The sequence below is a fragment of the Squalius cephalus genome, assembly GCF_949319135.1.
Source record: "Squalius cephalus genome assembly, chromosome: 10".
NCBI lineage: Eukaryota > Metazoa > Chordata > Actinopteri > Cypriniformes > Leuciscidae > Squalius > Squalius cephalus.
In genome coordinates this window covers 38,930,516-38,943,011 of record NC_137131.1, presented here as the reverse complement: position 1 = coordinate 38,943,011, position 12,496 = coordinate 38,930,516, and the positions used below count along the sequence as shown (strand labels likewise).

At 39.9% G+C, this 12,496-nt stretch overlaps 1 protein-coding gene across 4 annotated transcripts; it reads right to left on the bottom strand.

Moving 5' to 3' along the window:
* Positions 1–81: 81 nt before the first annotated feature.
* On the bottom strand, positions 82–12,253 carry LOC307165259 (tubulin alpha chain-like). Of its 4 annotated transcripts, none has more exons than XM_079882731.1 (5): positions 10,217–10,284; positions 9,790–9,946; positions 3,354–3,446; positions 3,091–3,239; positions 82–1,209 (listed from the first exon to the last, which is right to left on the bottom strand). In XM_079882731.1, the coding sequence occupies exons 1-5, from the start codon at positions 10,217–10,219 to the stop codon at positions 232–234; spliced, it is 1,380 nt and encodes a 459-aa protein (XP_079738857.1). In that variant the 5' UTR covers positions 10,220–10,284; the 3' UTR covers positions 82–231. The 4 variants fall into 4 exon arrangements, with proteins under 4 accessions (XP_079738857.1, XP_079738854.1, XP_079738855.1 ...); XM_079882729.1 differs by lacking the exons at positions 82–1,209; positions 3,091–3,239; positions 3,354–3,446 and adding exons at positions 7,154–9,092; positions 9,208–9,356; positions 12,105–12,253 and having other exon boundaries at positions 9,724–9,946; positions 10,217–10,278; XM_079882730.1 differs by lacking the exons at positions 82–1,209; positions 3,091–3,239; positions 3,354–3,446 and adding exons at positions 7,154–9,092; positions 9,208–9,356; positions 11,482–11,642 and having other exon boundaries at positions 9,724–9,946; positions 10,217–10,278.
* Positions 12,254–12,496: the final 243 nt, after the last annotated feature.

Sequence of the window (12,496 nt, the reverse complement as noted above, 5' to 3'; positions counted from 1 at the left end):
AACTCTTCTGATTCTTTGTCACAAAGTCATACAAATATATTTGAAAACTTTTAGAAACAAAAAAAGACAAATCGCAGCAGATTATTATTTTTTTCATTTTTATTTAATAGGTTGAACGAATAAAAGGAACACTTTTACTTCATGGAATGTGGTTTCATGACAGAACGTTTAACATATTAAGTCAGGCATGAGTTGTCTTGCTAGGTTTGCAAGGTTTAGTAAGCCTTCAACTTAATACTCCTCTCCTTCTTCATCCTCTTCTCCGACGCTGTCTGTGCCCACCTCTTCATAATCCTTCTCCAGGGCAGCCATGTCTTCTCTGGCCTCTGAGAACTCGCCCTCCTCCATACCTTCACCCACATACCAGTGAACAAAAGCTCTCTTGGCGTACATCAGATCGAACTTGTGATCCAGACGAGCCCAGGCTTCAGCAATGGCTGTAGTGTTGCTCAACATGCACACGGCTCGCTGCACTTTAGCCAGGTCTCCTCCAGGAACCACAGTCGGGGGCTGGTAGTTGATGCCAACCTTGAATCCAGTGGGACACCAGTCCACAAACTGGATGCTACGCTTTGTCTTGATGGTGGCGATGGCAGAGTTGACATCTTTGGGTACAACATCTCCACGGTACAGCAGACAGCAAGCCATGTACTTGCCGTGACGAGGGTCGCATTTCACCATCTGATTGGCTGGCTCGAAGCAAGCATTGGTGATGTCAGCAACGGACAGCTGCTCATGGTAGGCCTTCTCTGCAGAGATCACTGGGGCGTAGGTGGCCAGAGGGAAGTGGATACGTGGATAGGGCACCAGATTGGTTTGGAACTCGGTCAGATCTACATTTAGGGCTCCATCGAAACGCAGGGATGCTGTGATGGAGGAAACGATCTGCCCGATCAGCCTGTTGAGGTTTGTGTAGGTGGGACGCTCAATGTCGAGGTTTCTACGGCAGATATCGTAGATGGCCTCGTTGTCCACCATGAAGGCACAGTCGGAGTGCTCGAGGGTGGTGTGGGTGGTAAGGATGGAGTTGTAGGGCTCCACCACCGCTGTGGACACTTGAGGAGCTGGATAGACGGCAAACTCAAGTTTTGACTTCTTCCCGTAGTCGACAGAGAGCCGTTCCATTAGGAGGGAGGTGAACCCAGAGCCGGTGCCACCACCAAAACTGTGGAAGATCAGGAAGCCCTGGAGCCCAGTGCACTGATCAGCCTGAAAACAAAATGGTGAAAATTTAGATGGGGAGGATATCAATTATAAAAACATTAATTATAACTAAATTTACTGCTTTTTTATTGTCTAGTGACTAGCATTGATTTAGGGGGAACGTATATGTTCTGTGGACTTCATAACTATCCAGTCCCACCAAGATTTTTTTTCTGATTTTCACTAAAATGGCTGAAATGTGCTTTCCTCAAATTGCGGCAATATTTGCAGGATATTTTTGCTGTCGTTTGGCACTGAAAACCCGCCAATAATCACGATGTACTTGACTAATTAATGACAGTAAGAGTACAATTACCTGTAAATATTTTTGTGCATATTTACTGAAATGCACAAAGCAATGGTGACACCAGAATACAAATACTCAATTCCTCTTTGATGAAAATACAGAATTGTGTTAGACACAAAACCTGCACAAGGTCACTGAATTAGTGTGTAATCAGACTATATACTATATATTTTAAGTGTTATAAATTATAACTTCATGTCACTGAATTATGTAATTACTTATTTTATACACTAATTGTTATTAAAGCTATTAAAGTTATTCAGTCAAGAGCAGTGAGTAATTTTCTACAGAAGCAGGTTAGGCTGTTGTCACTTTAATGCCGAGTTCAGACTACACAATATCAGCCCAATTTTGGCACGATCCGTTTGACGTAGGGTGTTGTCATGGGGACGATGTAAATGACGATTGGGCATCAGGACGCAAGATTCGATCATTTCATCACGTTTAGTATCATAGTAGACGATAACCGACACTGGTCTGTCACGTCAGAAAAACTAGCAGGTTTCATGATGAGTTCTGTCACAACTGTGATGTTGACCAATAGGAGCACAGAAGCTCTTCTGAAAACAGCTTTCAAACATGGAGAAACAAAAGAATCAGCGGTATAAGTGCTGCAATGGAGTAAAGGTTCGTGGAGCTATGGCAACAATACTCACACCTTTATGTTGTTTCCTCAAGGAACTACCACGACAGAGTGAAAAAAGATAAATGTTGGCGAACAATAGCGGAGACACTTCAGCAACTTGGTGAGTACTGGAATTAGCATTAAGCTAGTACAACCATTGTTTGTTAAGAGTCTTGTTTCCAGAAGTAAGTTGCTAGTTCCGCCTTCTCTATGACATTAGACATCATTAAAAACGACAAACGATGATTAGACGTGAAGCAAAGTGTAGTCTGACAAGGCTTTGGAGAAAAACTGCAATGTCACATTTATTTAACGTTCATAGAAACGCTTGCTTTGTCCCACACGCATAAATATAAAAAAGGCATTGGACCAATTGCGCAGCAACATCTCACGCATTTTGGAAGCGAACAGGTTGAAAAGATAGTCAAGTGTGTTGCGAATTTTATAGAATTTTCCGAAATATAGAGCGTTTGCAATCGTGAAATCCTGCAGGGACTGACTAATATCTACAGTTAATATTCAAGGTGGTAGGGTTGGGCCAATAGACAATGCCATCGTCCATCGCCGATGGCTGACAGACATCATGATTCTTCCTCCTGGCCAGAAAGCTAAAGTAAAATGCGCACGGCCATTCAAACAGCATTTTCAATTAATTCCTATGGAAGTTGAGCTTCCATAGAAATGCTCTGCTGCTCACTAGTGGACACACGCCATTGGGGCAGTGGGTGGGTCTTGTCCCACATTCAATGGTTCCGACGCCCATGGGAAAATGTTACGTTTTTAATAATTTGATTGTTTTCAATGTTTTGGCAGATGGCCATCTAGCAAACTGATATACAGAACCCCCACCTCCCGATGTCATCGTCCATTTCGATGTTTCACTTGGACATCGTCTGATGCCATTTTGGTAGACATCGTCCAACCCTACAAGGCGGTGACAGTATGGGTGTCTTACCAGTTTGCGAGTCCTGTCCAACACCAAGTCAATGATCTCCTTGCCAATGGTGTAGTGCCCACGGGCGTAGTTGTTGGCAGCGTCTTCCTTGCCAGTGATCAACTGCTCAGGGTGGAACAGCTGGCGGTAGGTACCTGTGCGCACCTCATCTGGAAAAACAAGAAACTTATAACTGCAAGCAAACCAAAACACTTGAAATTGCCCCCAAAGAACATTTTACAGAAGGTGTCATGAAAAAAAAAAAATAAGAAAAGGTTTATTACCAATGACAGTGGGCTCCAGGTCAACAAAGACTGCTCTTGGGACATGTTTTCCAGCTCCAGTCTCACTGAAGAAGGTGTTGAATGAATCATCTCCTCCTCCAATGGTTTTGTCACTGGGCATCTGACCATCCGGCTGGATCCCATGTTCCAAGCAATACAGTTCCCAGCATGCATTGCCCATCTGGGCTCCGGCTTGGCCGACGTGCATGGAAATACATTCACGCTGGAGAAAGAGAGAGAAAATAAGAAACAGTTTAACATTAGCAACTTGAAAAGCTCAGAAGAAATATAGCATGTAATAAATAGACCTTGTTACAGTAAAAGTTACAAAACATAATATTTCTGGTCTCCACTAGAAAAATACGTGACAGTAGTTATCTTTTTACACACGTACATTACGTTCAGACAAGAAATGGGGCAGAACGATAGGGCAGGATGTTTATTCAGGACACTCTTCTCATATGGAAAGTTGTTGAATGGTGCCTTTTATTAAATGCAAGGGCAGGACAGTATAATTTGTTTCCATTGTAACATTCTTAACATTACAAACAAGGTATGTAATTGGTGGGATTTTCTTTCAGCTAAAATGTTAAATGTCATAAAATATGCTCAGTGCCCAGTAACAGTAAGTAACATTATTGCCTAAGATAATCTGTTTTCAAAGATCAATTGGTCTGCATGTGGATCAATGCCCATTACCAGCTCCCACCCAACCACACTGCAGCTGTTTCAGGCGTTGTATCTGCATGAGCGCATGCAGGCTTAAATGCTGACTAAGCCTAAAATCTAGGGAGACTGTGAAATGTACACATTTTGCACTCTTATGCTCACTTTTTGAATGTCAAATATTACTATTTTTTTACATCTGAATCAGAACTACGGAATTAAATGAGTCAGAGTGTGACTTATAAGTACAGTGTGGGAGAAGAGACCCAAAAGGGAAGGGCAGGGCTGATCCCATCCCCCACCCAACGTGTACCAACCAGCTTTGACGAGACAAAATGAGAAGAAAAAAAAGCGCGGTAACTGATCGCGCCTAAACTAACCGAAGACCTTTATTCGTGTAACGTTAACTGAAATTCTGACGTGTCTGCTCCACCCTTTGGCGCATATAACAAAAGCTTAAGCGTTATAACATATTTATAAGAGCAATACAATTCTGGATAATATGTAACATGTATCTTATCGTGACGTTTATCAATTTTACACATATATCAGTTTAGTTTTCCGCCCCTTTTTCTTTGTTCTTCTGTCTGCCTTTCGAAAGTGCGTCAGACATACTAAAGCCCCTGCTGTTGCGCGCGCGCGCGCTTTTGTCTCACAGCCGCCCAATGCATCAAAATACCTTTAATTCTCACTAAACATAATTTTAAACGAATTTACGTATATCTGACTATTTTAAGATCGAAATGACTTCAAATTTAATACAAAACTCGAATATATTTCTTTGTAAACACAAACATCAGACTGTAAAATAACACTGTACAGACAGAGAAAATATTCGTCTACCGTAATTACTGAAAATAAACGTAAAAAATGTATTACTCACCATTTTGACAGAATTTCCTTCGGACCGACGTTAAGGATTCGGAAAATGAAGGCAGTATTGCCGCGGAAGGGGCCAGCCTGCGCTTATATAGAGGCGCGCGACCGGATGGAAGAGAGGCGGGGCTTCTGGCTTCACTGTTAGCGCGGCCACGAATGAACGAATGAGCGAATGAGAGGGGAGGGGACTTTTGGGCGTAACTTCATATCACATGATGGGAAGTTCGGATCATTTTACTGACTCTCTTGTTCGATCTCGTTCATCAAAATGAACGAATCTTTTTGTCGAGTCATTTCGTTCATTTAAGGGGCTTTAAATGTTATACTTTTAACTGGCAAATTCCCCGAACACACCCACCTATGCAATCTTGATCATATTCTGAATTAAGAAATCATTATAATGCAGTCAAAAGTAATTTACAGGGAACATAAATAATTACTTTACCTTCCGAGTCTTTCGTTCGTTTGTCACGTGACAAACGCAATGAACGGATTGTTCATGAACGACTCATCTAGCCCAGTAAAATATGGTGTTCTTTATTTAAATTGTAAAAGTGATAATAATAATAAATCCTCACAGAAACGACGCTACACACTACGATAATATTGGTCACTGAGTTGAGGTCGTTTTTATGATATATTTATTTGAATAAGATCCGCCATTAAAATCACTGCGCCAGACAAAGACAGGTGTTAGGTTTCATTCAGATTTCAGTCTTACCAAGATTTTAAGAAAAGGTTAGGCTAGGCATTTCTACAAATGTTTATCTGACCAGCTCTTTATTTTTAATTATTACACACTAGAAATAGTTCACCGAATGTAAGTAAATCGGGACTGTCAAGCATAAAAAAGGTAAATATAATTTAGATAATTTAAAATATAATATTAGATTTTTTAATTATAAACATAAGATTAAACTAAATAAATAGATACAATTATTTTTATTTATTTTAAAAATAATTTAACAAATAAATGAAGAAATAAATAAACAGTACATTACAAGGAAATAAACATTATATAAAATAAATATTTGGCAAATAATATATTACTGTTTTTCACAGTATAAACTGTGTCTTTACACATAAAAATATAAAGTTGCATTTTAAATTTTTGGATGAGGATGTTTCTACACGATTTGTATGCTACGTTCCAAGTCTATCAAATTTGAAGCACATGATTATTATTAAAAACATTTTATGAAGTCAAATTTTTTTGAATTGACATAATTTTCTTATAATAAATTACATTTCCAAATGTTTCTTTCAAAAATAATAGGTGCCTTTCTGAATGACACCTAAAAGGACAAATCATTTCTGAACCCTGGTTTCCTCCAAGAGTTTTAATGGCCATTTGTCACCAGGAAATATTTGATCTGGTCTGAAAACATGTTGCAGTAACATAGAGCCATATTTGAATAGTAGTTTTTGCATTAATGCAACTCCATGTATCTGTGTCATGAACTTTGCACTTTGGTAGATCAGCAGGAAGCCTCAGCAGATGTGCTCTTAAAGGGATAGTTTGACCAAAAATGAAAATTCTGTCATCATTTACTCAACCCTTTGTGTTGAACACAAAAGAGGATATTTTGAAGAATATGGCTAACCAAGCAGTTGTTAAGAAAAAATAAAATACTATGGATGTCAATGGGGCCCATCAACAATTTGGTTACCAACATTCATCAAAATATCTTATTTTGTGCTCAGCAGAAGACAGAAATTCATACAGGTTTGGAACAAGGTGAGGGTGAGTAAATAATGAAAGAATTTTCATTTTTGGGTGAACTATCCCTTCAACCGGAAGATAATATGTTCACATCAAACACAGACTGTAATAACGCTCTCACTCTTTTCCCACAAAAGGTTTTGTGGCGTGGATAAGTCCAAATGTTTAGAGAAGGACTCAGTGGAGAATGTCTGGAATGCCTGGTAGGGCTGTTGGTGTTTTTAAGTGGAGGGCAGTGCATTTGTGTCAGTTTATGAAGCAATAAAAGGGTCAAGTTCACATTATGTTACCATCACGCTCCCAAATGTGAGAAAAGGAGACCATAAAAAGTCATCTGGTTTTAGGGGGAAAGTGACGCTATTTCTCCTGTGTTGTATGTAAAATGAGCTGTTAAGGGCTAGATTTGCATCCAGATAGATTATCTTCAATGTAAATTAGACCATTGTGTTTGTGGAATTTACCTTTCTATGTCTGGAACCATTTGCAATCCATCCTCACAATGAAAAAAACAAAAACCCTCTTAAAATAGGATGAAGTGCAACTCTCAATTTACTATTAGACAGAAAGCTTGTTTTTAATTTTTACCAATTAAGTTCCTAAAATATAGTTACAGCTTAAAGTGTGAGGGGCTTTGCCTGAAGTTTTACATTTAAACATTAGTCTTGTAAAGACATCTGAGTGTCGTGCTATGGCAGGCCAGTAGTAAAATGATCTTAAAATGACATGTATGTAATTTTTGCCATGTAAGAAGGCACTATTAAACATCTCAACAACTAATATGTTTTAATATCTGATATAACATGATTTTAACTTTCAAGTCTGTGCAAGGCCATCTCAAGCCCGCTGAAACAGAATGACTCATGATTTTAAGTCATGCAAATAGTCTAACACTGTTGTTGATTGCTTCCATGGCACCCTTTCAATGTGCTCTCCATTTGCATTTCCTTAGTCCTCAGGCAGTCAAATTACAGACATTACACAAGCAGGCTTCAGGTGGCACAGTACCGCCCAGTCTTTTATTCTTACCCCAGAGCACTTACACTTAAGCTGTTAGCACTGTAGTGGTTAGTAGTAATGCAACAATTCTCAACCTTTTTGTCACTATAGTAACTGGTTATCTTGTTTGCTGAGGAACTCTTTTTTTGAATGACAAACAACTCAGTGAAATAGACTACAACTAAAATGCAAATATGAGTCTTTAGAAGATATCACCATAACCTGTATGGTCTGTCACGTGTGCTCGGAGGTTGGCTTGCATAAGTCACGTGGATGATTTGTTCATATTCATGCACTCATTACAGACAAACAAAAACAGACTGACAGCTTGAATCAATATCAGGAATTTTTTTTAAAGGCACATAGTCTACATGTCAAATACAGCTTTCAAATGAGCATAGGAAACATAAAAACAATATTTTGTTAGTGACAATACTGTTTGTGAAAGCTATGAAGATTTGTGATGTTTCTTGACAAGATTATGATAACCAGGGATTCCTTTAATACTCCTCTTCTTCTCCCTCTTCTGCGACGCTGTCTGTGCCCACCTCTTCATAATCCTTCTCCAGGGCAGCCATGTCTTCTCTGGCCTCTGAGAACTCGCCCTCCTCCATACCTTCACCCACATACCAGTGAACAAAAGCTCTCTTGGCGTACATCAGATCGAACTTGTGATCCAGACGAGCCCAGGCTTCAGCAATGGCTGTAGTGTTGCTCAACATGCACACGGCTCGCTGCACTTTAGCCAGGTCTCCTCCAGGAACCACAGTCGGGGGCTGGTAGTTGATGCCAACCTTGAATCCAGTGGGACACCAGTCCACAAACTGGATGGTACGTTTGGTTTTAATGGTGGCGATGGCAGAGTTGACATCTTTGGGTACAACATCTCCACGGTACAGCAGACAGCAAGCCATGTACTTGCCGTGACGAGGGTCGCATTTCACCATCTGATTGGCTGGCTCGAAGCAAGCATTGGTGATTTCTGAAACGGACAGCTGCTCATGGTAGGCCTTCTCTGCAGAGATCACTGGGGCGTAGGTGGCCAGAGGGAAGTGGATACGTGGATAGGGCACCAGATTGGTTTGGAACTCGGTCAGATCTACATTTAGGGCTCCATCGAAACGCAGGGATGCTGTGATGGAGGAAACGATCTGCCCGATCAGCCTGTTGAGGTTTGTGTAGGTGGGACGCTCAATGTCGAGGTTTCTACGGCAGATATCGTAGATGGCCTCGTTGTCCACCATGAAGGCACAGTCGGAGTGCTCGAGGGTGGTGTGGGTGGTAAGGATGGAGTTGTAGGGCTCCACCACCGCTGTGGACACTTGAGGAGCTGGATAAATGGCAAATTCTAGTTTTGACTTCTTCCCGTAGTCGACAGAGAGCCGTTCCATTAGGAGGGAGGTGAACCCAGAGCCGGTGCCACCACCAAAACTGTGGAAGATCAGGAAGCCCTGGAGCCCAGTGCACTGATCAGCCTGCAGGATTAAATAATGAATTAGAATCACCTGTCAGGATTTGTCTGCTGTTCTATTGCAGACCAAAATGCAACCCCCAAGATAAAGCCAACCTTTGACCCCACGACAGTCTTACCAGTTTGCGAGTCCTGTCCAACACCAGGTCAATGATCTCCTTGCCAATGGTGTAGTGCCCACGAGCATAATTGTTGGCAGCATCTTCTTTGCCTGTTATCAGTTGTTCAGGGTGGAACAACTGGCGGTAGGTACCTGTGCGCACCTCATCTGGAAAATTGGTAGCACTTTATTTTACAGTCCTGTTCCGTATGTACATACAATGTACTTATTATAATAATTACAATAACTGGGTTATAACTAGGTACTAACCCTGAACCTAACCTTAACCCATGTAGTTACCTTATTACCAGTACTTTCTTGGTTAAGTACACTGTAATTACACATACTGTAAAATAAAGTTTAACTGTAAAATCAATTTGTATTTTACTATTATTATATTTTAGATAAGATAATTTGGTCATTTGTTACATTTATTTTCATCAGATTACTATTGGTATTTTATAACAGTATAAGTTGAGAAAAAAATCTATGTCAGTCTTCTTCAGTATAGAATTTATACAGTAAGTCTCATTACCAATGACAGTGGGCTCCAAGTCGACAAAGACTGCCCTTGGGACATGTTTTCCAGCTCCAGTCTCACTGAAGAAGGTGTTGAAGGAATCGTCTCCTCCTCCAATGGTTTTGTCACTGGGCATCTGGCCATCTGGCTGGATCCCATGCTCTAGGCAATACAACTCCCAGCATGCATTTCCCATTTGCACACCTGCCTGGCCGACATGAACTGAGATGCACTCACGCTACAGGGAGTTAATGAGAGGCATGTTTAAACTGCTAAAGTAAAAGCCATTAAACTCTCTTTTGGAAAAGAACATCTTTTTCCTTTTAATTTTTATAAACACAAAGCTAAAACCAAAAAAACATTATCAAGACAAAGTCCGTAAAATAAAAATGAACAAATTGCTAAAAAAAGTATTCATGAAGACTAAGACCATTAATTCAAATTCAAGTACAATAATTCTCTATATTAAATAAAGCATCAGGCAAATAAATCTTTTAAAATGTCCTACCATTGTAGAATTTTCCTCTGGCCGACGTCAAGTGTTCGGTTGAGAAATCTTGTGAATGTTCTCTGTGAAGATATCATCACTATTTAAAGAGCAAGCTCATGCCATGGTAACATGGTTTGTTGTTGGCAACAAAGGGGTTAAGTCCAATTATGTTAATGTCATTCATAGAGGACTGCAGTGCACTAAACAAACAGGCCTAGTTACATCCCAGTGCTTCATGTTTCCTGCAAAAGACACACGCTAACAGGCCAACACACGCCAAGTCATCCACAGGCATTAATATTTAACCCTGCATTGGTGAATCACATCTTAACAGAATTTGGTGAGGTTTGTATCACAGATGTAAGAACAATGCAAAACAGAGGTTTAGGAAAAGAGAGGAATGTGAACTTAATATATTTTGGTCCAACAATGCTAAATCTTTGACAGCACACTAAAGCAATCACTATTTTTCATACTTATGGTTAAGGATTTAATCAAACCCCCAACTGTTCACAACAAGAGTGAAAACAGCCAAATCTACTTCTCTAAAAGCTCTTTCTCATTCTTTGTTTCTGTATCTACATAAGCTGTGCAAACTGACCCGGGCACTAGTCATCTGAAGCAATTACTATGTCATTTCTGTAGCCTAATTAAGTCTGTAAACTATTGTTAACCGGCCAGGTGGCCATGGAGCCCAAGAACAAACAATTCTCATCTGTTCCCTGAAAGTTCCCATGACAATAGATGCACATTAAACAATCAAGTCAGAAGGGGGAGGGTGGAGCTTTGTTCAAAATGTTAGGCTTTGGCAATGTTGTCACCCCAAATCTGATTCAAATCAAATTACGTCTCGAGCTAACGTTATCATGTTCCTGTCAGTACAAATCTGATTTTTGATCAGATTTAGCAAGCGTAAACGGCAAAAAAATAAAATAATAATAAACATGAAATTCTGTTTCTCTAATGCGAGACTTTTATTTTAAAAAACGTGCCTGAAAGCTATGACGCATCTCTGTCAGACGCAATTTAAGCCAAGAGTGCCTGAGTAAAACGCGCTGTCCTGGGGTGCGTTTCCCGAAAGCATCGTTAGCCAACTATGGTCGCAAGTTCATCGCAATGTCCATTGAACTCTATTGGTAACGACGGAACTTGCGACCATAGTTGGCCAACGATGCTTTCGGGAAACGCACCCCTGATTCAGTATAAATTAGGTCAGATGATATATGTCAGTGTCATTAGTCTAACATTATTTTCGTTACTTAGTACGAAATAAAACCTCTCACCTCAGAAAAAACGAACTTTCCTTGTTTCCTGTCAGCTGTTAACGTTATACTGTGCTTGTAACGTTACTCTCGTGGCACGCACTTTTTAAGTTATATTGTATATTTACGAATGTAGCAGCTAACTTTTGTTTCCGTTGTTTTTTTTTAAAGTAAAGTGGGACGGTACTTGTGTGTGTCAATCACTTTTGTGAAATAAATTTGCTTAGTTTTTTTTTTAGCAAATTTATTTGACTTTTTATAGGCTTGTGTGTGTATGTATACTGTATATATATTACTATTATTGGTCAAATTAGGTTAAATTCCTAAAAACAAATTGGGTCGCAGTTGTCATAGATATACGTATACATATTCATGGCGGTTGTTGTTGTTTTTGGCGTATAACGCAGCGTCGTTGCCATAGAAACCAATGCAGACATTGCAGAAAACGAAAGAGCACATGCATGGTACACACAAAACGGATCTGAACAGTACATGCATGTCATGTATCAGAACGATACATGACAGTAATTTTTTTTTTAACAGATTCCAATCGAATAGACAAATAATTGGATTTGGGCTGACAGTGTTAACGTTTCAGAAAAAAAAAACACAGTGACTACAGCACAGAACATCACAATATATACCTGTCTAATCCAGACGTCGCTAAGATTTTCTTGTGCGATGGAGGAGTTTTGTACAGCTGACCGACAGGGCGCTTATTTAACGTAAATTAGAAAGCGAGACGATGCACCTCCATTTTCCAGCATCCGTTTGGGAAAAAACGCCTCGTCACATATGTGGGTACGCCTACGTCGTTACCAATGCAACCCATGCTGATAAGTTGCTTATGTCGGGACACACATTTGATCACGAATATTGCAGACAGCCTGCTTGAAAAGATCTTTTTTGAAAAAAAGAAAATCAAATTTGCCTGCAGTCTGAATGCTGTTATTATGCTGTTATCTGTGTTGTATAAGTATTAAGAAGTATTAAGAAACAAGTGATGCTTAGATTTAGGGCCCTTAAAATATGTTAA

Bases quoted from the DNA above. Each gene is read 5' to 3' on its own strand.
- LOC307165259 (XM_079882731.1), bottom strand. The intron at 3,447-9,789 runs GTGAGACTGGAG...CCATTGGAGGAG, and splicing joins TTCCTTCAACACCTTCTTCA to GAGATGATTCATTCAACACC. The intron at 1,210-3,090 runs GTAAGACACCCA...TTTTGTTTTCAG, and splicing joins TGGACAGGACTCGCAAACTG to GCTGATCAGTGCACTGGGCT.